Source organism: Pseudonaja textilis, chromosome 5 (genome assembly GCF_049901715.1).
Source record: "Pseudonaja textilis isolate UNSWEBS1 chromosome 5, rPseTex1.2, whole genome shotgun sequence".
Classification (NCBI taxonomy): Eukaryota; Metazoa; Chordata; class Lepidosauria; order Squamata; family Elapidae; genus Pseudonaja; species Pseudonaja textilis.
The window spans coordinates 17,972,404-17,998,274 of record NC_141994.1 but is presented as its reverse complement, the minus strand read 5'-3'; the positions used below and the strand labels follow the sequence as shown (position 1 = coordinate 17,998,274).

The 25,871-nt window shown below is 42.3% G+C and overlaps 1 protein-coding gene across 2 annotated transcripts in view; it reads right to left on the bottom strand.

The window, feature by feature from the left end:
- Positions 1-25,871, bottom strand: part of FBLN1 (fibulin 1) — a 57,437-nt gene that overhangs the window by 14,595 nt on the left and 16,971 nt on the right. The window contains exons 2-15 of one of the 2 annotated variants that reach the window (XM_026702471.2): positions 23,254-23,353; positions 21,876-22,008; positions 20,225-20,393; positions 19,632-19,676; positions 18,263-18,364; positions 16,238-16,375; positions 14,027-14,164; positions 13,497-13,640; positions 10,403-10,531; positions 9,262-9,387; positions 7,462-7,581; positions 5,582-5,713; positions 3,714-3,837; positions 30-487 (exon numbers count right to left, since the gene is read on the bottom strand). In XM_026702471.2, coding sequence (XP_026558256.1) covers positions 133-487; positions 3,714-3,837; positions 5,582-5,713; positions 7,462-7,581; positions 9,262-9,387; positions 10,403-10,531; positions 13,497-13,640; positions 14,027-14,164; positions 16,238-16,375; positions 18,263-18,364; positions 19,632-19,676; positions 20,225-20,393; positions 21,876-22,008; positions 23,254-23,353 — 1,955 coding nt within the window. In that variant the 3' untranslated portion in view covers positions 30-132. Of the gene's footprint in view, positions 1-29; positions 488-3,713; positions 3,838-5,581; positions 5,714-7,461; positions 7,582-9,261; positions 9,388-10,402; positions 10,532-13,496; positions 13,641-14,026; positions 14,165-16,237; positions 16,376-18,262; positions 18,365-19,631; positions 19,677-20,224; positions 20,394-21,875; positions 22,009-23,253; positions 23,354-25,871 lie in introns of those variants that run through there. The other variant, XM_026702451.2, reaches the window with a different exon arrangement.

The following is a 25,871-nucleotide window of genomic DNA, read 5'->3' as shown; positions in this document are numbered from 1 at the left end:
AAACAAAAGGCAAACACAGCATGCAGGACCGCTGTGCCAATCCAAATTTTATTAAAAGATGCTAAAAACAACAACAAAAAAAAAAACCAAATAGCAACCGCGGAGGCCCAGGTAAAGTCAGCATGCAAGGGGTCAAAGTTGTGCGGTGACAAAGATCCACAGCTCGGCTAGGGAGGTGCTGACCCTTCCATGGCGAGAGACCTGCATCTGAATCCTCAGGAGGAGGTCTCGGGGCTCTGGAATGGGCCGCTGCAAAGTCACGACGCCCCTGTAGCCGTCCACCTTCCTCACGGTGAAAAAGCCGCCCTCGTTCCCACTCAGGATGGCGAAGTGAAGGTGATCCCCGGAAACGACATTGGACGGGCCCATGCGGAAAATGTCAAGGGGGGCCTGGAGGTTGGTGGGGAAAGAGAGGTGGTAGGAAGTGATTCTCAAGGGCAGCTGCTGGCATTCCGTCAGGGCAGGGCAGGGCAGGCGCTCGCAACGGCTGCAAGACAAGGGGATGGGGGGGGGAGAAGAACGGGAAGGGGTTAGCAACCGTTCAGATAGAAGGAGAAAAGCCGCAGGGCCAAGGGGAGCTGGACGCCCACATCCCCGAGGCCTGGAGCGGAGCAGGCAAAGGTCCTAACCCATGCATTTCATGCAGAAGGGGGTAGCTTCAAACTGTGGTTTAAGAACAGCCCAATAAACCATGCAGGCAATGTCCCCAAGCATCTGACTAGTCTTGAAAATCCTCGAGCATGCTCAGTTCATCCGGCCTGGGAAGCTAATCAGGGGTAGTGCTGGGCTGGGAGGCTCCCAGAGTAGAAAACTCGGCTGGCAAGTTGCAGAAAATTAGGGCAAACAGCTTCCCTCTTGCGGCCAAGAAAACTCCATCAATGTGTCCATAACAACATCCAGAACTGAGCTCACTTTGAGGGATGCTTAGGGTTTAGGGCCAGCTTCAAGCTTAGCCGGTTTCATTGTGGCTAGTAAATGAATAAGAGACCACCCGGAATGTAGACTTTTATCCTTCAGAACAGTGTCTCTCATGCTCAAGAACTTTAAGCTGTGTGGTCTTCAACTTAACTGGCTGGGGAATTCTCCGAGTTGAAGTCCACACAGTTCTCAAAGTTTTTGAGGTTGCGAAACTACTCTCTGCAGGATCTCCTGAGGCATTGGTGTCACTCAAGGCCTGGGGCCCAGATCTGGCCCATGGGGTACTTAGACCTGGCCCACGGGGTTGCCTTGGAAACAGCAAAGGATCGGTCCATGGTGCCTCTGCCAGAGAAAATGGAGCTCGGGTGGACCGCATTTAGGGAGGGTTTCATTTTTGCTGGCAGAGGCCTGCAGGAGGCCATCGCGGCCGAGAACAGAGCCTCAATGAGTGACAGCGAGCTGGGTACGTCCACCCATCCCAGGCACACACACACAGCTCCCCAAGGTCAAACACAATGCCAATGCTGCCCTCAATGAAATTGAGTTTACCCCTGTCCTGGGGTATGTTGTTCCAAGCCTATGTTCCAGTTTTTACTTTCTTCTATTTGATGAAGAGAATCTAATCTGTGCTTTTCAGGTTTTTCACTGTTTTTTTTTTTTGTTACTAAATGCTGTTAGCTGCCTTTAGCACTTGTGGAAGCTGTCCAACCTGATGGGTTCTCCATGCCATACAACCACAGAGGAAGTCCAACTGTTTGAATGAACAAAAGCTGGAGCATGTTTCCAAAAGCACCTTTATGTAGCTCCTTTCAGGGCTCAGCAGTGATATTACCCAACCACCAAGCTCAAAAAATAAGTACCAGTGGGTAGAAAGTCTGATTATTTTAGCTGAAAGTAGCAATCCCCCTCCTCCCCAAGAATCAGTATTGTTGGTTTTCTGTTGAGCCTCAGAAGGTACAAATATTTATTCTGTTATTAAGATTTTGTTAAGACCAAAGCAATACAAAATGTAAAAAAAAAATCCAGTTAAAAAAGGGAGATTTTTGCATTCATAGGTACACAAAATAAAAACTGAAGGAGAACCTTTATACCTCTAGGATTTGACCGAATATTTTATCTTGTTCTGGAGCTCATTTGTGGAATGTTTCATAAACTGGGTGTTGAAACAGTGAAACATTGTAGTGAGGAGTTGAGATATAAACGAGACCAAAAACATCTGGGGGTTTAAACACCTTTGTGTTTCACACAAGTCTCATACTCATTTCTGAATCAAATAAATTCCAGGATGAAAAGCCACTAGCAACACATATAAAGATATCATTTATCGTTCTTCTACGGGTAAGGAGATATTATTTTAAAGGATGTATTTTGCCTTATTAGAACATCATTATATTACTAACACTAGCTGTTTTTAACTTGCAAGCTGCCTTTGTTATTTATAATTTATAAAATAAAAGATGTTTAACTGATAGGCATTGCTTCCAGTGGATATAAAAGAGGCACATATATATCTGTGATAAGCCTGCCGGGAGAATTATTACTACTTTTGAATAATAATCAAATAAGTGAGGTTGGCCTCTATGCCAAATCAAAGGACATTTTTTTCACAAAATATTCCCTTTATAATTTGACAATGCTGAAGGCAGCGCAAAAAGTGGGGGAAGTGCTTTTCCCTTCTTTTTTTATATACTAAATAAACCCCCCAATATTTTCACCCATGCATTAAGGACTTCCAATTCACCCCACAGCAAAACTGCAGCTTCTGCAATAAAAAGTGAGGAAGACTGAGCAACAAATGAAGGTGAACATGCGTGTCCTAGGATAATGTTACAAGATCCAGTCTGGATCAGTCACTGGGACCAGAACTTTTGGACTTGTGCTGGAGCTCATCCTCGGGGAACTTCTCTCTGAGCTCTGGGCTGTTCTGTGTTTGGTATTTATAGGGTGGCTGTTTTGTGCTTTTTAGAAATAGATTGGGGTGTTCATGACTGGCTATTAAATCACTGTTTATCATTAATGACAGTCCATGCAATTCCAACTCAAAGAAACACACATACAAATCTGGACCAGCATAGTCTGACTTTAGAAAAGTTAGTCTAATTTGGTTCAGAGTTGAATGGGAGACCATCGGAAACCCCAAGACAGTAGGGCAGGGGTCCCCAAACTTGGCAACTTTAAAACTTGTGAATTCTGGGAGTTGAAGTCCACAAATCTTAAGGTTGTCAAGTTCGGAGACCTCTGCACTTGGGGATAGTAGGAAATCAAAAATGTATCCTCTGAAGAAGGTCATCGTGGTGCCAAAGACATCTCCATAGACAAATTCGACTTAGGGAAGACTTTATCTTTTTGATATCTATATCAATCCCTCAACAGCCTCTTCTTTCCTTGTTCCAAATTCCCAAATAGACATAATTCCAAATGTAGCTCTTAACTACCTGTTTGCAAGCAGGATGCTAACAGTGGGGGTGGGAATCCTTAAGGATAAGCCTGCTGAACCAACCCCATGACAGAATTCCTAGCTAGCTGGAGAATTCTGGGAGTTGAAGTTCACACATCTTAAAGCTGCCAAAGTTATGAAATGCTTCACCGTAGTTCCTATCATCCTTCTGTTCTATGGTCCAGGGTGACCATCACAGTCTAAATTTCATCATCCGGTCTTAATTTTCGCCCTTCTGTTCCAGTGCTGAGCAAACAGGTTAAGACCAAAGAAGGTCACTTGGGCAGGCGGTTTCTTGGTCAACTTTGGTGATGCCACCATCCTCAACCTACTGAAGGGAATTCAGAGGGGCACTTACGTGTCTCCAGATTTGCGATAATTCTCTGGACACTCCAGAGAAAGGCAGCGAAATCCTCCCTGAATATTAAAGCAGGTCTGGTTGTGTGAACAGGTATGAGTTTCAGTAAGACATTCATCAATATCTATAAAAAGGGAGAACGAGACAGAAAGACCAGGAAAGAGAAGTTAGCTGGAGGGCTCTAGCAAGAAACTGTTGATGTTACAGCAGCCAACTGTGATTGGGCGATCCATTTACATTCATGTTCACAGGCTTGAAGGCTCTTCTGCATAAAAACTCCTCCATCCCCATTGGCTGAGGGCTGAGGGACCAATTTCAAACCCTGGGAGCTGTCCCCTTAAGGGGATGTTTCATCGGAAATGTAGTTAATGTCTCTTGGGAGATATCGTTCATATCAGGTGGTCACATCTGTAATCCTGATTGGTCACTGGATTGATCTCTGTTTGGGCTGAGGGAGTTTTTGGGCATTCTTAACTGGACCCCAGCATCATGATGGAGTTTTCCTTTGCTACAACGCTACGGGATGAAGATAACTGTCTTTTCACACTACTGAGGCAACTATTAAGGCAAAGATTGGACATTAGATGAATCTCAACACAACAACAGGCATTAACTACATTTCCCATGAAGCATTCCCTTAAGGGAGCAGCTCTCATTCCTAAACTAACTATATACTGTCTAACCAGCACAATCAATTTAAAGGAAATTAATTTTAATCCAAACAGCTCAGCAGGTCTATCTTACTTCAGTTGAACAGAACTATTTGAGCTGCTTTTTCATATCTGTTTCTTGCTTGGTACAGTTAATCCTCACTTAGCGACCATTAAGCAAAATGGCTGCTAAGTGAAACCACAATCGTGCTTATGATCTCACTTTAAGCTTTCCTTTGCTTTACAAATTGGCAAATATTGTAAATGTGAGGATTGGTTGTAAGTTTGTTTTTTTTAATCATGGTCATAATTGCAAACAGTCGCCGCTTGCTAACCAAGAAATACAAGGTTTTTAATTCTACTCTGTTATTATAATATTGTGATTTCCATTTTTTTTTTGTAGTAAGACACGAATAAATAACAAGCTTGCAGGAATGAAAATATATATGCAGTTCAGGGTTGGGCTGCTGCTGTTCTCTAAGTTGGGTTGTTCTTGTGGCTGTTTCATTATTTTCCTGAAGAACATCAACAGGAACATCAAGCGCAAAATGCTGTGGAAAATGACTCCAAGTTTTACATGCTAGTCTGGAGGACCAGACTCTGAAAGTCAGCAGACAAACTTCTGGGTTCCACTTTCTAGTCTGTCAAGATTCTCAGTCGTCCAGTTCATAGTTGTGCCAAAGGTGCTTTTTCAGGAGGAAACTGGAGTTTCTGGTTTTTTCTTTCTTTAAAGGTGTTTCGCTTCTCATTCATGAAGCTTCTTCAGCTCCCCACTGTCCTGTCAGAGCTGAAGAAGCTTCTTGGATGAGAAGCGAAACACCTTTAAAGAAAGAAAAAGCAAGAAAGTCCAGTTGCCTCCTGGAAAATTCACTTTCTAATGTGTCTTGTTCAGTTTTTCTTATTATTTCCTTTCTTATTTTCTCTCCCCATGGCACTTTATTGGGGGCTTATTTTCTCATTTTTTGTTTTTTTAGTTTTATGCTATTATTTGGAGGGCAGGAAATCTACCCAATCAGCATTTTTAAATGTTTTTTTTTCTTTCCTCAGCAGAGGGTGCTGTGGCACAAATTCCTTTCTACAGATGGAACAAAGGTGATGTGTGACAATCCCTGGGATTTGGCAACCAACCCAAAAGCAAGTGGTGTTTCTTTGGTTTTTCTTTGTGTTTTTTTTTAATTAAAATTGCTTTCTTTTGCAGCTTGAGTTTCTAAGACTCACCCTGACAGTTCCGTGCGTTGGGGGCCAACTTGTAACCCGAAGCGGGGCAGGTGCACTGAAAACTGCCTGCCACGTTGATGCACCGATAAGCACAGATGTGGCCCCCCGTTGGTAACGCACACTCATCAATATCTGAAAATCAGAAATAGAAAGAAGTCTTAATGGTAGATCCCAGTGGTGGGTCTTAAGCCACCCAGTAATAGAGGTCTTGACTTCCAGAAATGGCCCTTTCCCCCAATCTGGCATCCTCCAATCATTTTGAATCACAGTTCCCAAAATTTTATTCACCTGAAAACCAGGTTAAAAAGAAAGTAGACCAGGAATACAAAACCCACATTGGATGAAATCCTGAAAATTTCTGAATACTCTTATTTCGCCCAATTCCTGTGCTCCTGTGCTGGGTTTAACAACATAACACTTAAGGGTTGGTTAGTCATAGCATTTGTATGTATTTCTTTATCTATTTTGTGGTTTAGTGTATTATGTGAATCTATCACCTTCCCTTCGTGCTGTTAGAAATTCCATTTTTTTCTTGTGTTCCTCTGCAAAAAAATGTTTTTACCCTTAAACTGTTCATATTGTTTCTTATGCTTCATTTAAAGGACCCAAAACTTTGTACACTTCCATACCTAGGAAAACTGGTCCAACTTAATGGGCTGGTTTGCAATATATACCTTTTTCTAATTTTACTGTTATATTTTTGGTTGTATCTCATACCGTCTGGTTGTTCTGTTTACCCCATTATATCAATGTTTCTGAAACCTTGGCAACTTTAAGGTGTGCGGACTTCAACTCCCAGAATTTCCCAGAGCGCTTAGCTGGTTGGCGAATTCTGCGACTTGATGCCCACACATCTTCAGAAATGCTGCATGAATGAAATTATAAGTTCAAATAGAGCCCACTGTAAATTTCTGAATGGGACTGGAAGATCTATCGCAGTGGTGGTTAACCTTTTTGGCACCGAATGCAGAAACGGGAGCACCTGCGCGCCAAAAAGGAACCGAGTGCTAAAACACACATGCATGTATGGGCCGGAAGCCAGAAGAGCAGCTCCTGGCGTGTGCATGTACACTGGCCACCTGGTCTTCTGGCTTCTAACGTGCATGCACATGCGAAGACCAGCTGGCTGGCCAGTTTCTAACATGCATGCACACACTGATCAGTCTTTGTGCACTCATGCGTGGCGGCCAGCTGGTCTTCGGGTGCATATGCACGTTAGGTCCCCCAAAAACCTCGAGAAAGGAGAGACAACTGACCCACCGAGGACACAGCTGAGCACCTGGTAGGTTGCCCGCTAAATGGATGCTTGTCTTCGGGTGCATATGCACGTTAGAAACCAGAAGACCAGGTGGCCGGCCAGTTTCTAACGTGCATGTGCGCACTGGCCAGTGGGTCTTTGCACCTGCACGCATGTTAGAATCCAGAACACCAGGTAGCCAGTGCACATATACCTGCCGGAAACTGGTCTTCCGGTTTCTAGCACTCCAGCATGCACAAAGACCAGCTGGCTGGCACACATCACAGCAATGGCCAATGGCTGTCTCTGTGGTGGCTCTGTGTGCCACTTCTGGCATGAATGCCATAGGTTCGCCATCATGGATCTATTGTATCTTCAGATGATCAATGAAGCTATACCATTGGTCCCTGCATAGTTGGCCAGTAATATGTACACTATGTGTAAATAAATGCTAAGGACAAGATTGTGCTCTTGGGTGGAACTGTACATGGAATTCTATTACCATGCAAATTTTCCTGAGGAGCAATGAGCTCTTAGAGAGCAGATGCCAATCACAATCACTCTATCGAGCCAGACAGGTTGATGGTCTGAAATCACTGTCTAAACCTTGACGTGAAAAGGGCAGGCGATGATGGCCACTCACCTTCACAGGTGACCCCGTCTATGTCGCTGAGCTGGTAGCCGCGACGGCAATAGCACTGGTAGGAGCCGTAGACATTGGCACACTCCTGACTGCAGGGGCTGCTTTCGCACTCATTTAAGTCTGAAATCCATAAATATGTATCAATACCAAACAAGATTCCTTCCATTCATACCCCGCTTTGCTCCAAGGGCTGCCCTCACCCATGCACGAACCCTGCAAATATTGGTTTGAATCTAGTTTGGTCCTCACCTGAGCTTCCAATTTCTACACTCACAGGGTATGTTTAAAATACCATAGCTTCTTTTTGATGGGTTAGCTTCCTTCAACCCTAAGATTGGAAAGTCCAATGAAAGACCAGTCTCTCTTGGACACACCCAAGGAAGGAGTATCCATCACCACTGTTGAACTGATCTTGGGAATTTTTTTCCTGATACACAGGGCTGGGCTGCTGGGGGCTTGCAGGGGTTTGCGAGAGCCCCTAGCTAAGATTCTGCACAGTTCAAAGAACCCCCAAGTCCCACTCCTGGGCTGGCCCCACCCAGCCCCTCTCAGGAGTCCCAACGCAACCCGTTTTAGATGCAGGTAAGTGCAGGGCCCCCGTGGAGGCTCAAGGAGAACGAAAAATGGGCCTCCCAGAAGTTCTGGAAGGCCGGAAACGGGCCTATTTCCAGCTTCCGGGGAGGCCATTTTTGCCCTCCTGGAGGCTCGAGGAAAGCCTCCGGAGCCTGGGGGAGGGGGGAAGCACCCCCTCCCATCGTGGTGCAGGAGTCCGACATGGCCCCGCCCACCCAGCAACCAGGCAGAGAACCTTTTGCTAAAAATTTTGAAGCCCACCCTTGCTGATACATAATCAGAACCTGCCTTTCTGTAACTTAAATGTCCATTACAGGTAGTCCTTGACTTAAAACGTTGCCTAGCGACTATTTCAAGTTTTGATGAACTTGCCAAAAGGTGCCTGGATTCAAAGTTGTGATGTCTGGATTACCACCACCGCTGCCCGTCACATGACTACCAATTTTGGGTAGTCAGCAATTCCCCCATCTTTATGGCCTTTTGCAGCATCCCAGAGTCATGTGTGACCATGAATTACCTTTTTGTCACAAAGTGGCATTTCCTTCCAGTTTCCGGCAAGGAGTGCCCATAGAAAACCATGAGTTTGCTTAATGAGTGCCGCAAAAACGGCTGTAAAATCACATGTGTTCATGCGATAACCTGCTGAATGACCGACAAGACTAATGATTATACTTGAGAGCTCAATTACAGTTCTAAGTCAAGCGCTGCCTGTGTAGCACACCCTGCACTTCAGGATAAGATAGAATAGACACATAAACAGAGACAGAGCTTCAATCATAGCCGCCATCCTGACTTCTTCACCACCTTCATGCAGGGATCCCTTTCAGCTATCGGAAGAGGCCTTTTATGTCCTGTCTCACTTGTCTCCTCTCAAGGCTAAACCCACTCAACTCTTTCAGCCGCTCTTCATACAACATGTCTCGAGTTCCCCAAAGTCTTCTTTGTCATTCTTCCCTTCGCCTCTCCCAATTTTTCTGAATCCATTGGAAAGTTTGGTGCCCAGATGAGACACAGCACTCAATATGGGATCTAACTAAAGTAGATTTGAGTTGAACGATTACTTCCTGGAATTCAGAAAGGATTCTTCTGCTCATACAGCCTACAAGTGCACTGGCCTTCTTTGTAGCCGCATAACCCAACTGGCGCATACAGCTAATGTGTTTTCTTTCTCCCTCCCTCCCTCTCTCTCACCCTCCTTCTCTCTCTCATTGAGTCATGGCACCTTACCTTCACAAGACCTCCCGTCTGAAGAAAGTTTGAATCCCATTGTACAGCTGCAATAATATGACCCAGGCGTATTTTCACATTTATGAGCACAGAGGCGACCAGGGTATCGACGACATTCATTAACATCTGAGGAGATGAATAAGCCATGGTCAACTGTTTTGTGCCTAGGTAGCAAAACCGGGTGTCCTCAAACATTAATTTATCCATCTCATCTGAACCATGATGTTACATTGACTTAACTCCCACTTATACACAATGTGCACTCTTCAAAGGGCAGCACGGTGTTGGCCCCACAAATATGAAAATAATATGGGATAATTCTGAAAAGAGGCTTTTGTGAGGCAGGAGGTGGTTATAACAGAGCAAAAAAATATGGCTCCTTGTCTATTTTCCAGCCAATTCTCATAGGGACAAATAAGACACTCATAATAAGATGGTATCTCCAGACAGATGCACATAGCCCAGGGCTGTCGATCTCGCGGCCCTTAGGCCAGATGCATCACACACTGGCCACGCCCACGCCCGGTTCAGCGAAGGGGGAAAAAGTCCTGATACGTCACGTGATGACGCCATTATGATGCAAGTTTGACACCCCTGATATAGCTTGATTCCTACCATGTCCCAAGGCAAAAATAACCCTATGTCAACTCAAAAATATTTCTCTGGTCTTTTAGAGTTGTCAGCAGAAAGGGAGTGGGGAAAGTAATACATTCCTTAAATACTTTCATAGATAATTGCTAGGCAGCCTAAGCTTCTGGCGCTGAAGATTACAGGAGAGCATGATTGATGACTCTTGGCTATGGATGTGTCCCATTGGAGAGTATACATCCAGGGGGTGTGGGGAAGACCAGGGTCAAGGGTGTGATGAATGATGTGTCTCAGAGTCAGCTGCACCCAGGTAATGCCAGCATGTTCACTCCTAATAAATGATGTTTTTAAAAACTCTGAGACATGTGGCTAGAGTCTCATGATTTGAATAGGGATGGATGCTGGAGCCCTGACACCCTACCTGGATAATCCAACACCTTGAAACACAACCACTGGATACAGCAAAGTTGACAACCAAATGCCCATTTATGGGCTTTCAGTTGGGTTTTTTTTCCATGCTTGATGAAACTCACAGGTGACCCCTGGCTCTTACCTGTGCAAGTTCTGCTGATCCCATCAAAGTAGTAGCCCAGCTGGCACTGACAACGATAGCTTCCAGGGGAATTAATGCAGGTGTGACCCTTCCCACAAGGTTGGGAGGTTCCTGAACACTCGTCTATATCTTGGGGAAGGGAAGAGAAAGGTTGGAAAAGTCATGGGAGAGGAAGGTCATCAAGCTTCATCAACAACGTATACGAATTTGGATGATGATCATGATGACAACGACGACGACGCTACAAAGAAAAGCAAAACCAACTGGAAGGGAGGGAAACCAAGTCTAATTGTAATAACCTGTGGCTAATTCTGCACGGCCTTCATAGTTTTCATTCTTTTCAGCCCGGTGGAATGCTAGAAAGAAAGTACAGGTAGTCCTCGGCTTACAACAGTTCATTTAGTGGCTATTCGAAGTTACAACAGCTGTGAAAAAAAAAGTGACTTATCGTTTTTAACACACACAAACATTGTGGCATCCCCAATTAGAGCGTGTCTAATTTTTCAACTTTCACTTTCCAAACATTAGGGGTGCTCAAAAGTTGTGACATGCCTTGGGGGATGGTAAAGGTATTTTGGTTACTTCAGTATAATTTAGATGTGCTTGGTAAGGAACTAAATAAATATCATAACTTTTAAACATTTTGTTTGATTCATTTGGTCACACGATCAAAATTCAGATCCTTGGCAACTGACTCATATTTATGATGGTGGCAATGTCCAGAGATCATACGCAGGGGTGGGCTTCGCACTTCTTAGCAAGGGGCTCCCTGCCCTAATGATTGCCTGGGTGGGTGTAGCTGGGTGGGGGTGGCCAACTCGACATCGCTTCTTTGCCCTAATTATCTCAAAAAAAATATGCTTATTATTTTGTGCATTTAATACTTAAAGAAAAGACTGGGTGAAACCAGACTTAATAGCAATGACTGTGAAAGGAATCTTGGAGTCTTAGTGGAGTTTCTGGTGATTTACATGATTCTTATTTTTTGGGAATTAATCCCCTCGGAGGCTAGTGGCTATGTTATCTGATTTTCTCAATGGCTCTCCCTGACAAGTGCTGAGTGGATTGTTCATCTAGCTTGCAACACTTTTACGGGGTGTGAAATGCTCTTGGCTGAACGCCTAGAAGTTCGATTAAGCCTATTAAGAGCTTTCCCTTGCTGCTTGTCTTTCTGAGGTTATTGGGGGCTCTTTGAGCCCCGCAGAGTCTCAGCTAGGGGCTCTCTCGAGCACCTGCGAGCCCCCAGCAGCCCACCCTTAATCATGTGACTCCTTTTGCAATCTTTTGCCAAGCAAAGTCAATTGGGAAGACAGATTCACTTAACAACCGCGTTACTAATTGAACAATTGCAGTGATTCACTTAACAGCTGTGAATATACTTCCTAGTACCTCTAGAACAGGGGTCTCCAACCTTGGGAACCTTAAGACTTGTGAACTTCAACTCCCAGAGTTCCTCAGCCAGCAAAGCAAAGCTGGCTGAGGAATTCTGGGAGTTGAAGTTCACAAGTCTTAAGGTTCCCAAGGTTGGAGACCCCTGTTCTAGAGGAAAGCCATGTTAGAGGTACTAGAAACAACCTTCTTAAGAGTAACACATTTACAAACATTTGCAAATTTACAAAACCCTTGAAACATTGTTTTTTAGTTTTGAAAAGTGCTCTTTCTGATTCGCACATCTCCTTTTTAATAACCACAGAATTGAATTTAGGTATCAGCATCCCAGTGCCATTATTTACATGAGAGAGGAAAAAGGTTTAGCTTTTAAATTAAAGTTACCCTTATCTTTTATTCTAGCAGAGTGATTAAATTGGTTGTAGAATGAATAAAAATGAAGCAGAATTCTAAATAGAATGTAAATACGGTAGTAATACCTAAAGTGCTCACCATACAGTACATTACCATCAATAATGAAGTATTTAATCTAGCCCAACAGAGAAGTCAACTTAAAGTATGAATATTGAATATTGATTTGTTTTCACTTAGAAAGCAACGGGGGTCAGGATAAAGAATTCCTGACCCCTTTTCCAGAAAAATCATGAAGTTTCATCAGAGATATGAAAAAAAGGAGCATCACCAAAAAATAGTCAATATATTCTTAAGACAGCTGTTTGTGTTTTGGCCATGGAATGTGACACAATGTGAGTGGAAAATCAGACAGGTGGATTAAAATCACACATTATACTGCAAGTTCAGGAAAATTTCTGCTGACATGGTCAATATTCACTTGTCTGTAAGCTCAGTTTCTTAAGTTAAAGCCAGCAGGACTTTTCTGGAGCAGAGAGAGCTCAGGGGTTTGGAGAGAGACCATAAAAAGCAGGAATGCTTCTACAATTAAGCTTTTTGTGGTCAGATTTTCCTGGATTTCCTTCTGAAATATTCAGATATTTCATTTAACCTCCTTGGGGAAGCTAACCTCGTGAGCCCACAACTCAAATATTACACCACTTCCTGGATTCTTAAAAAAAAAATCTTGGAGGTTTTAGATCACTTCTAACTTCAGATGGAATGTTTGGAGCTCACCAGAGAAACGGCTCATCAGAGGAACAGAAGGAAAAATGACCAACAGGAAAATATTAAAGCTTCAAGGAATGTAAAGTTAAGAATTTCATTGCATAATACGTAATTCATATGAGGCTCCGTAATGAAATTACAGTGGTTCAGAATCCGTTCTTTTTCTGTTTTCATAATTTCCAAACATCCCAAGGGAGACGTGCCTTCCCTGTCAGATGGTCCCAGTTCCAACTCCTCCTTCTCCTCTGAACCAAGCTCTGATGAGGCCATGACACTGAACTCTGAGGCATAGTAAGGGCCAAAGGAAAGTCCTCTCATTCCCAATCAAAACCAACTGGTACCTACCCCATAGAGAGAGAAAAAAAGAACAAGTCCAATACTGTGCCACTCACCCCCAAACCATGAAACCAATTCAGAACCATGCCATGGCTGATGCCTTCAATGAAATCGAGTTTGACACCCCTGCCCTAAACCTTCCTCTCAGCATAGTTGTGAACTGAGGGATGTCAACGGAAGAGAAATAGAAGCAAAACATCAGAATAAATGTGGATGGGTGGGGATGAAATATGGCTATCTCGGTACTGACCAACACATCTGGTCTTCTCTTCATTCAAGCGGTAGCCTCTTCCACAGTTTGGGACATTCCTATGGCAAGCAAAGGAGCCGTCTGTGTTGATGCAGGCCTGCCCAGCAGGACAAGGAGCAGCAAGAGTCAAACATTCATTAATATCTGCAAAAAATACAGCCATGTGTTTAAAAGGAAAAGGTGAGACCGAAGAAAAGAAAAAAAAAAAAAAGAAAGAAAGAAAGAAAGAAAGAAAGAAAGAAAGAAAGAAAGAAAGAAAGAAAGAAAGAAAGAAAGAAAGAAAAAGGTCTACAATCCACTGCTGAAAACATTGCTTGAAAATCCAAAACACCTTCAGTGGGGATAACTTCATAAGTGGAAGGCAGCTTACAAATATGGTCACAAGCTAGGATCAAAAATCTCAAAATGGCTACCATAAAACAAAACAAAAAAAGACTCCATTTTATGTGTCCTATAACCACCATCTGGAGTTTTTTTTTTTTACCATAGCTCGAGGAGATCCCCTAGTAATGCAAGCAGCAGAGTCTTACCAATACAGTTGCCGAGAGCATCTTGTATAAAGCCGATCTTACACTGTTGTTTGGGCCGGCAACGGAATGATCCTGGCGTATTCTGACAGATAAAATCGGGGAGGCAGTTATGAATACCAGTCTCACATTCGTCAATATCTGGCACATCACAAAAGAAAGAATGAGTTAGCGTGAGCTCTCCCGGAGCCATCTTGTCATGACCGAGATAAAAAGCAGTTGTTGACAGATTAAACCTATATCTAGACCAGCGGCCCCCAACCTTTTGGCGACCAGGGATTGGTTCCTTGGAGAGGTTTTTCCATGGACCGCCGGGGGGGGTGGGGGGCGGCATGGTTTTGTGTGCTGCCTGCATCCGATGGATGGGGCTTTGCTGGTTTGCGTGGACCGGTTTCTGGCATGCAACACAATGGGAGCAAGGGACCCCTGATCTAGGCCAGTGTCGCCAGTCAGTGGGCCCAGGACCACTGGTGGCCCGCGAGAAAATTTTGGTGCTCCGCAGAGAAATGTCCTCCCCAAAGCAATTAATCCAGGCTGCACAGGAACACAAGGCCGTGCCGCCCACATGGCCCGTCCCATCACTGGCCCCCACCCTTCGGTTGAGCATAAACCTTACCTTGAGTAGAGCCATGTGAGCTGGAACTGGAAGGTAAGACCAACGGCGGGAGAGGAAAATCCTCTCCGGGTGGCTTGCTGACGTTGGTGGGAACGTTGGTCCCATATTCCAGAGGTGCCGTAGTGACAGGACTGGCCCTTTGGTCATCCTGGAGCAGCTCCTCCAGTCCACAGCAGTCCAGTGCACCCAGGTGGAGGAGCAGCTGCTCCGGGATGGCCAAAGGGCCAGTCCTGTGATGACTGCAGCTCTGGAATATGGGACCGACTTTCCCACCAATGTCAGCAAGCCGTTAATCAAAATTCATATTAGCAGTCCATGGGATTTAAAATTATGAGTTTGGTGGTCCCTGAGGTCCAAAAGGTTGGCAACCCCTGATCTAGACTACATTGATAGCATTGATAGGTACAATGAGTGCACTTTACACTCCTTAATTTAAGAAGAGTTAGAAACGAAATTCAATTCCAGTGACTGAACTAGATAAAAAGTAATCCCCTCCCTTCTTCAGAATTATAGATCCTCAGATTTTCTGCATCTGAAGCTATAATATCTGGATTTTATGGGGGAGAGGGAGACTGGAAGGCATGAGGAATATGTACACATCCGAGGTATTCATTTACCTAAACTTACTTCCCGCCTTGGAACCTATCTGGAAGTGAATTCTAGTGAAATGTTACTTCAGTACTGTAAAAAAATATCCTTTAAAGTATTTGTCAATTTATTAAGAGTTATGGGTTGTTGAAATATAACTGAAATGTATTCTACAAGATTGCAAAGATAAATCTGTTTTGATAGAACAGATTCTTGAGGCATGTTTTTTTTTCATATGCACTCTTCAGATTTACTGTTATGATTTTGATGGGTTTGAAATGGCCTAGAATTCACACCTGGATATAAACTCTGTCTTGAACTTTTTTAAAAAAAAAGAGGCAACAAGGTGCTGCCTTCTCCCTTATACTAGCACTGCCCAATATTTGCTATGGTACGATGGCTCTTTGCAGTACTAAAGGAGTCCGTTCGCAAACACAGATGCTTCTGTCTCTCAGGAATCCCAAGACATCTGCAGGAGGAGGGAGTCCATTTTTTTTTACTACCGGTTCTGTGGGTTTGGCTTGGGGGCAGGGGAAGGATACACAGGTGGTATTTTCCAGGTCTCTGAACTACTCAAAATTCCCACTAGCAGTTCTCCAGAACTGGTCAGAACCTGCTGAATGCCACCTCTGGAGGATACCCTCCCCTCCTACAACAATCAAAATGACGTCTATTACTTTTTCAAACTCCCCCGCAGATAATCCCTCTGGGAATGTTTGCAGACAAGCCTCTATTTTAATCACTGCAAACTTGAGCTTACACTGGGCAAATACTGTACGAACCTAATACTGTGGCATTCAAGAGAACAGAGATGGTTTATACCCTCTGCAACGTTCTGTGTTTTGATCCATCTCTGCCATTTCTGGGCAATTGTGAATTGTGAGTTGTGGGTGCTCCAGCAATAGCAGTTTTCAAAAATAGACTGGACAAACTATTTGACCAGAACGGTATATACTGTCTCCTGCCTTGAGTGGGGGTTGGACTAGGGGTTTCTGCGTTCTAAAACGTACCTTTGCAGAAATTGTGCTCTGTCAGCTGATAACCTGTCCCACAATTTGTCTCCCGCTGGCAACGAAAAGAGCCCAGAGTATTGACACAGATCTGACCGATGTTGCAGGCGTTGGCAGAAGTGATGCACTCATTAATATCTAGCAAGAATACAATCATTTTTGTTGTAGCATACCGTTTTCTATACAGGTAGTCCTTGACTTACAACCACAACTGGGATCAGAATTTTGGTTGCTAAGCATGGCAGTTGTTAAGTGAGTCATGCCTCATTTTACAGCCTTTTTGGTCATGGTTCTTAAGCGAATCAATGCTTTTTTTTTTTAAATTTTAGCAAATCAATGCACTTATTGACTCACATGTTTCTTAGGTGAATATGGTTTCCCCCATTGACTTTGTATGTTGGAAGCCAGCTGGGAAGGACATAAATAGGGATTACATGGTCCTGGGGACTCTTCAACAACTGTCCTAAGTAGGAGGGCTGATCATGTCAGTTTTTTCAGTGTATCTGTAACTTTGAAGGATTGCAAGTCAAGGACGTAGGCTTAAAAACATTTCTTTGCACTGATCAACATTTATGAGTAGTTTCTCAAGGGAATAAACACTTCTGAAATCATTGTTACGTGAGAAAGAAATCGAAGTTGAAGAAAATTTGACAAAAGATCAAATTACTCTCTGCTTAAAGGAATAATCAAGAAAGTTAGATTAAACTAACAGCAGTGTTTTTCAAACTTGGCAATGCTGAGATGTGTAGACTTCAACTCCCAGCTGGCATGGAACTACTCAGAAGTTCACACATTTTGAAATTCCAAGTTTGGAAAACAATGACCTAAAAGAACCAGATTTGAGCAACAATATTCATAGGGCTATAAGATGAAAGACAGAAATTTGCTCTTGTTCTTTAATATTGTTGACTCCCTGCTCAATTCATGGTAGATTGTCCATACATAGCTATGAGCCAGCTAGGGTTTCTCAACAACTTGTGAACATCGCACAATACAATGATTTGATCTGGACAATAGATAGGTCATAAAAAGTCAAATCTTCCTTGAAATGAACCAGACTTCAGACACACGCATGTAGTTTTGTAACCTCTTTCTGGGGTTATTTTTCCAACTTCCTCTGTTGGAGATTATGAGTCGTGTCTATGTAGTTTTCTTGTGACACAGAAGAAGGTTGGCACCAGCTTCTTTGGGAATGTTTGTTCAGCTTATCAAACTATTTCCTAGTATTCCCCCATCCCAAGTCAAACCTGCTTAGATTTTCAAAACCAGTCAATTCATAAGGTGTCAACGTTCCAGTAACCCTCCATTCCAACCAATAACTCCGAGACAGACATCTTTGAAAGGTTCCTTTTATTTGCATAGTAACTGGTATATCTGTGGAATCCCGAATCTGAAAGTTTCGGGCTTCCTTGCAAAAGTAAAAACTACAAATCCATCCCCCATACCCATCACCACATCACATGGCCCAATCACTATCCGTCCCAAAGTAAGACTTCCTTTTCACTATGCGCAACACTACGTGACCTTGAACCAGCAAAAGAATTTTATTTTGTCTAACTAAATATACTCAAATGAATCCCACCCACCCCCCACTTTCCCAGGCTCAATTGTGGCAGCGTGGGAGCTTCGGATCTCAATATGGCTTCCAAAGATGACATAAGGAGGGCTAGTTAGTTGACAATATCAAAAATATAATTACTCAGTTTGGCACAGATGGTACGAGTGGTTAAAAAAGGGAGATAAGAATTGAATGACCATGCAGGAGAATTCTCAAGAGAGTGATACATAGATATGTAGATGGGTAAAATAGACAAAGCTAGATATTAATGGTAAATATAAGTAAAGATAATAATTATTCATGATATGTACGAATAGATGATAGAAATATAAGATAATATTGAATGTTCATGCAAATGCTGCTGAAAATGTAACTACGATTTGTACTGGTGGAATATAATAAAAATCATTTGAAAAAAAAAAAGAAAGAAAATATCAAAAATATAAGGAAATCAAATGTTTCATTACCTTCACAAGTAAAGCCATCTGCTTGAAGCTGGTAGCCCATGAAGCAAGAACAGAGGACACTAGTTCCTGTATCCCTACATTGTTGGGTACAAGGTCCTCCACCTAAAACCCAAGAATTATGGCAGAATATAATCCTTTCTCCAAAGATTGGCATATTTTCCATCTTTCCAATTCTCCCAGCCATATTTTCCAACTTTCCCAGCCATAGTGATACACTCCTACAAAGGTCTTGCTCACGCAATCCACTTCACCAAGTTGTGAAACCCACTCAGAACTGGCAGTAACCCACCCAATGACAGCAAATGTATCTAGTAAGCAGGTGGGATTAATTCCATGGACCCTGTAGGGGCTGCCAAGATATTCCTCAATATGTTTCAAGGTTCTAATTTTAACTTAAGAAGTCCTTCAAAACTTATGAACCATCTTCAGGGCTGCTACCTCCAACCAGGTTTCATCTGTCTAATGCAGGGGTGTCAAACTCATGTCGCCATGGCATCGTTATGTGATGTATCATGACTTTTCCCCCCTTCGCTAAACCACGTGTGGGCGTGGTCAGCATGTGATGCATCTGGCCTGTGGGCCACAAGTTTGACAGCCCTGATCTAATGGAACCTCCCAGGAGAAGCTCTGGAAGTGAGGGGAGCTGAACTTGGTGGCATTGTTTCAACACGATGGCCCTGCCCCTCTGAAAAGACCTCCACTTATAGATTACATACAGGGCTCTGACAGGTTTAAAACTTGTGGACTTCAACTCCCAGAATTCCTCCTCCAGTCATGTTAGCTCAGGAATTCTGGGAGTTGAAGTCCACAACTCTTAAACTTGCCAAGTTTGAAGACCCTTGGATTAGAGCCTTCCAAAAGCTGATTAAACTGATTTATTCTGGAGGGATTAAGTTCTGCTGTACATAATTTTTATTCAATAACTTAACACGAGTGTCAATGGAGTAGAGATCAGAAAAGTTAAGGCAATATCTACAGGTACTGGAATAGTTGTACTAAAAGGTCTTTGGATCAGATTGCTCCTAGAAGTGTTTCCCTAATCCACCATTTTAGCCACTGGACCAGATTGGCTCCTTTAAATTGTAAAGATATTTCACAATATAATTGTGAAATTCAGTTTAGTCCATAGCCCTGGGATTTGGTGATGCTCTCTTATCCAAGAACTAACCAGCCTCAAACCTGCTTAGCTTTCCAAGATCAGACAAGGTCAGTTAAGACTTGCCAAATGGAGAACTGGCATATTTTATAAGGCAACATTGAATGAGAACACTGAATAAAATTCACGCTGCCTCTACAAACTCTCAAGTTTATCTAACACCAATGCTCTGTTCTTTCTGATGATCCCTTGCCACAAAATGAACTAGCTTACCTCTGCAACGGTCATTCAGGTAATGATCCTCAAGGTTAATTTCCACTGGATAAAGCAAGCCAGCATTGAGGAGTGAAAGAGAGATATGCTGTTAGTCATACTGACCTCTAGCTCGAGAAATTGGCTGGTTCATTCACAGTTAAAACAACAATATAGGCAATTGGGAAGGTTTCATTTGAAACTTTTCCAGTGACATCTAGATGTTTAAAATCAACTCTGGCAACTTTAAGATGTGTAGACTTCAAATCCCAGAATTCCCCAGCCAGCCATGCTAGCTGGATAATTCTGGGAATTGTAGTCCACACGTCTTAAAGTGGTTATGGTTGATAAATACTGGTCTAAATGGAGGAATGAACTCAAAATTGACATGGTAAATGATGGTACTCCTCCCAACAACAACTTTGCTTTTCTGGGGACAGAGAGCAGCATTCAGCCTTTTTAACTTGTGAAGCAAAAATGTTACAGGTTAGTCTCAGATTCCACAGATCCCTACACATTTTAAGCCATTTTACAAACAGCATGCAACAGGCCTCCTGCCGTTCAAAACATGCTGTTCCTTCATCTCAGAAAATATTTTTATTTGAACAACTTACCCAGTTCTTTGTTAGGACCGTCAACAATCCCAGCATCCGAGTTTTCTTGCCCTTCGACACAGCAAGCTCTGAACACCAATCCACACTGATAACCCATTAGGAGGCTCTGTTCACAGCTATGGCCTTGTTTCTGGGCCTCTTTCCCCAGAAAGCAGCAGTAACAACATTTCTGTGTAGCGGAAATTAATTGATTACGTTATCATAACTGTCCTTCAAAAACAGAGACCTAGCACACTTTTCTATGCTACCTTTTTTATGTTAATCCAACCTTGGCAACTTTTAAGATGTATAGACTTCAACTGCCAGAATTCCTCAACCAGAATGTCTTATAGTTGCCAAAGTTGGGAAACCCTGAGGTAAGCCTTTCAGAATATTTCTGAAAATATTTGGATGTTTAAAAAATTTGGGCAACAACTACTCAGTTGCAAGCCTCAAAGAATATCTCAAGTGTTTGACTGCTGTCCTGGAAGTGTTTAGAGATTGAAATGTTTCTAGGAAATTAAGAATAAGTAACCTGTTTTGAATTTGAGACATTTAATCTCTGAACACATTCAGAATGCTCAGTGGCAAAACTGCAATCTATAATTGAAGTATTAGAAGAAGATTGCTTCAATTAAAACAATATAACAAGTAAAGACAGGAAGGGAAAAAAATTAAAATAGCAAGGGTCAAACATGGAGCAATTAAAAGCAATTAAAAGAAAAGTCTTTAAGACTCATTAATAGATCAGTTCTTGACAAGTAGTTTTCCAATCAATTGTTCCTTTTTTCAGTTTTCCTGCTCTCTAATCTGAACCAAGTCTGTCCATATTATCTGAATTATTTTTGGAAAGATGCCACTGATCTTAGTAAATATCTCATTTGACAATTCTAGATTAAATGCAGCCTGAGAACCTTCCTCATTATGGAGTTACAAAGTTCTCCATCCCTTAAGATGAAAATTCAGGCTTTCAACATTCATGAATAAATTATGCACTTTACAGCAATATCCCAGAGAAATTATACCCGGTTTGGCAAGATTTTTTTAACAATTCATTTATAGTTACTACTTTACTGGAATCCCATCCATGTGCAAAAAAAAAAAGGCAAAGAAACAAAGAATCCTGATCCTTTCCTGCCCACTTCCTCTCATTTTATCTTTTTATATCCATCTATTAATTTAATATGCTCTCATTATGATAATATATCATAATATTTCACAATATTTTTTCATTTCTAGCATGAAATGCTTCGTACAGAAGTTTGTAATTTTCGCACCTAACATTATGGCCCATTGTGAAGTATGCATGGTTTCAATGGTCTTTCCCGTGTAACAGTCATCAAAGAAATGGCCCCACAGAGATTTCCCCCATCTGAAGACCGCCATGCAGATTTAAACACATGTAACAAATGCAAAACAATCATTAAGGGTGCTGTAAACAACCTTTTAAGGGATTCTCTGGTTTTATAGGATGCACGTGAGGAAACACTGAAAACACCCAATATTTGCCATATCCTTTTGCCCATTTCCTTAAAGAACTGCCCAGGAACCAGCAAATTCTGCAACCAGAATGTGAAATGTACCAAAGTAGACCAGCAGCATCCAGCTCTGCTAACAAAGAAAAATTCCAAATTGCTATGCAGTCATTTCAGCGTCCCCTCTACAATTTCACCTTAATGATCTTGTCTTCACAGGTGGAATTCTCCCTTGGCAAGTCACAATTTTCTTGCTTACTAGCAATGGCCATTCCAGTGGTGCAATGCAACACCTCCAGCTGACTGAGGCAGCACTGTTCCTGGGCTATCCTACAAAGAGAACCAGACAGAGGATCACAGATTACAGATTAACAGAGTTGGAAAAACTTGGTAGGTCAGCTAGTCCAATCCCCCGCCCAAGCAGGAGACCCTACACCATTTTTGACAGATGGCAGTCCAGTCTCTTCTTAAAAGCTTCCAGTGATGAAGCTGCCACAACTTCTGAAGGCAAGCTGTTCCACTGGTTGATTGCTCTCACTGTCAGAAAGTTTCTCCTTATTTCTAGATTGAATCTCTCCTTGTTCAGTTTCCTTCCATTGTTCCTTGTCTGGCCTTTGGACGCTTTGGAATTCTCTCTGCCACCTCCTCAAATATTGGAAGACTGCTATCATATCTCCCTTGGTCCTTCTCTTCACTAGACTAGCCAAGCCCAGTTCCTGCAACCGTTCATCGCATTTTTAGCCTCCAGTCCCCTAATCATCCTGGTTGCTCTTCTCTGCACTCTTTCTAGAGTCTCAACATCTGTAATGGAAGCTCTGTAATGGGTGATATGATCACACAACATGCTTGTCAAAACATAGAAAAAGTTGCAACTTTGAAAACAGTAGCGAACAATCAAAACAACATTTCCTCAGAAGAGTCTGACTCGCCGGCAGGAACCAAAATTGAATTAGGCAAAGAGGCTGAATTAGTAATGAAAGGGGACGAATCAAGGGCGTTGGGGGAAATGGGTGCAATTTGGGAAATGGACACCAGCAGCATCTTAGCAGGGGGCAGGTCGTGGATAATTTGTCTTGAGCTTGGAAGATAAGCAAGATTGGACCTGGTTCATATTTGGATGGGACGTTACCAGCCTATCCTAAGACTCAAACTTGCCTGGAAAGTAAAAATGAAAACAATGGCAAGTTATTTCCATACTGCCGCCAAGAAAAATCACATAGACATTCAAAAAATTACAGAGAGATGCCAATCAAAATCTCAGGAAGTCACCTTGAAGGAGACAAGGTTCATGTCCCGAATGAGGAGCCAATTTGGTATAGTAGTTAAGGCACCGGGTTAGAAAGCAGAAGATGGTGAGTTCGAGTGCTGCCTGAAGAAAGGAAGCTGGCTGGGTGACTTTGGGCCAGTCCCTCCCTCACAGCCCAACTCACGTCACAGGGTTGTTGTTGTAGGGAAAATAGGAAAAGAAAGGAACATTGGATACATTCATTGCCTTAAGTTATTTATCAAAATAATATAGGTAAAGTGGAAAAAAAACCTGGATGGTCCAACTACACACAAGCTAAACACTTTTACCTGCATTCCTTGGAATCCCGATCTGAAGAGAGAAACCTACAGTCTTTCTTTTGACTCGCCCATTCATATCCACGGGAACAGCAGGTCTCCACCGAGGCTTCTACAGAGTGAAAAAAATATATATATATAGTTTGCAGCCTTAGGAAGCAGCATTGACAAAGTCCAGTTTCAAGGTGATTCACCTTCTTGGAATGAAAGGAACCTCCCCAACCATCTTACTTAATATCTCCTGCCTCGGATTTGACCTATGCTCCCATACTTCATATCCCATTTTTTTTTATTTTATCTCATAATTCTTTCATTTGATTGCACCACTGAAGCTACCATCTTGCCTCTCTGTTAATCACACCTGCAGATACCCTTGTTTGCCTATATTTTGGGATGGATATAATTACATGTGCATTCAAAACATAGAATTTACATTTAGATGTAGATACATTTACATACACACATTTACAATGTAAAGTGTAAATTTTCTTCCTCTGGATTATAGGCAGTCCTCGACTTATAGTATGTGATGACCCGGAGCATGGCACAAAAGCAACAAAGTCACAAAAGTAGGTAAAGTTCCTTTAATACCTCCAAATTTCCCCCCAACGTCCAGTTATCATCAGCTGGAGAAAAAACTCTCCCAAGAACAGTTTTTAAAGGGAAGAAATTCAGTCCCAACCCAAAGTACATATAGATTATAAATAAAAACCAACACAAACCACAGCTGCAGCAATTAACGAGACAGGGCAGGATAATGAATTGCAGACTTCAAAAGATAATGACACACACAGAGTTGGGAGGATGCTGGAATCCAGATAAGACTTGACAAACAAAGATAATTCACACTTTGCTTCCAGCAAGATGCTGTGCACAAACACCCTTTTCAAATCCTGTTTTCTCAGCTGCAGCTAATGAAGGGAATCAGGGCCCTTTTCTCCCCCGTAACTCATGTTGCTCCCTTCTCCATTCCTCCTTGCGTGCCCTAGAATGAAGAGGAGGTGGCCCTGGGTCTTCCTCTGAATATCCATCTGGATTGTGCCCTTCCCCAGTTTCTTCCACAGCCTCCAGAGTCACACTCCCACTCCCTGTCAGCTGCTCAACCTCCCCCTCAGAATCAGATTCCAACAGGGACATGACACAGTAATTCACTTAGCAACTGTTTGAAATTACAACAGTACTGAAAAAAAAAGTGACTGACAACCAATCCTTGCACTTCCAACCATAGCAGGATGTCCATGGTCACATGATCAAAATACAGATGCTTGGCAATCAATATGTATTTATGACAACTGCAATATCAATAGGACATGTGATCACCATTTGCGACCTTCCCAGCTGGCTTCCAGCGAGCAAAGTCCATGGGAGGGGAAAATGAATTGACTTAAAGGCCACATGATTCATTTAACAACTAAAGTGACTCGGTTAACAACCATAGCAAAAAAGTTCAGGCACAACTCACTTAACAACCACCTCGCTTAGCAACAGAAATTCTAGTTCCAATTGTGATCATATGTCAAAAGCTATCTGTAAAATATGAGTTTCGCAGTCATAAATCTGTAACAAAAATGGATCCAGACAAGCACACACATTTGAAATGTGTTTCTTGTTCCTCTCTAATTTCTTCTCAACTAGATCAAAATTCTTCTGGAAATCAACTTGCAATCTGATCAACTCTGAACAAGAAAAGCAGTCTAAATGAGAGATTCCCTTATCACAGGCAAATATAATTACATCCTTAGGACAATCTTGAGTATCATCTTGAATGTTCATCGTTCTCTTTCATAGCGGACATTTTGAGGGTCAAACATGTAAGATTTACTTAATTTGGGATTACCAAACTATGTGCATCCCACACATGGTAATTTATTTAATAATTCGTATTAGACAAACCAGATTTTGGTGTCACCTAGTGAGAATGTTCTGTTTGCTAAGCTTGGGAACAGCTAGCTAGCTGCTAAGACCCTCTGGAATTAATTTCAGTTTGAAAAAAGTGGGGGAAAATATTTAAACCAATATTTATAGTGGCCAAGAAAGTAATACTGCACAGTGTTAAGTTTTGAATCCAATTAGACAATGTGCTAATGGATGGAATTTTAAGAGCTGAAATTTTGATATATTAAAGTTGCAGAAATTGAGGAACACTGAATTGAATCAAAGGACCCAAAGGTAACAAACCGATGCATGGGGCAGGGACACTAAAAATAAAGGTTAAAAAGGGACAGATAGTCTTTCTTGCAGCCACATTTCTTACATTATGTTTCACATATGCAAACACACACGGACCATCTTAATAACACAATAGAAATTCCTGTGGAACCCTAACAAATAGAATATATTTATGATTTTTAAAGACAGGTGCAAAAGCTTAATAAAAAGAATTTATATAAATGGAAATGACAAAAAATGGGCGAATTAAATATAGAGATCATACAGGTTGTCTTAGAGATATGTCCACATACAGACGGGAGGTTGTACACAGGGGTGGGATTCTACAGAACTGGTTGTTAACATTCTAAGCAGTTTGGAGAACCGGTTGTTAGAAGAAATTATTGGCCTAATCCTGTAAGGAAGGCAGGAAGGAAACATTCTGGTGTTGCTTACAGAAACTGCCTCTCCGTTAACCCTTA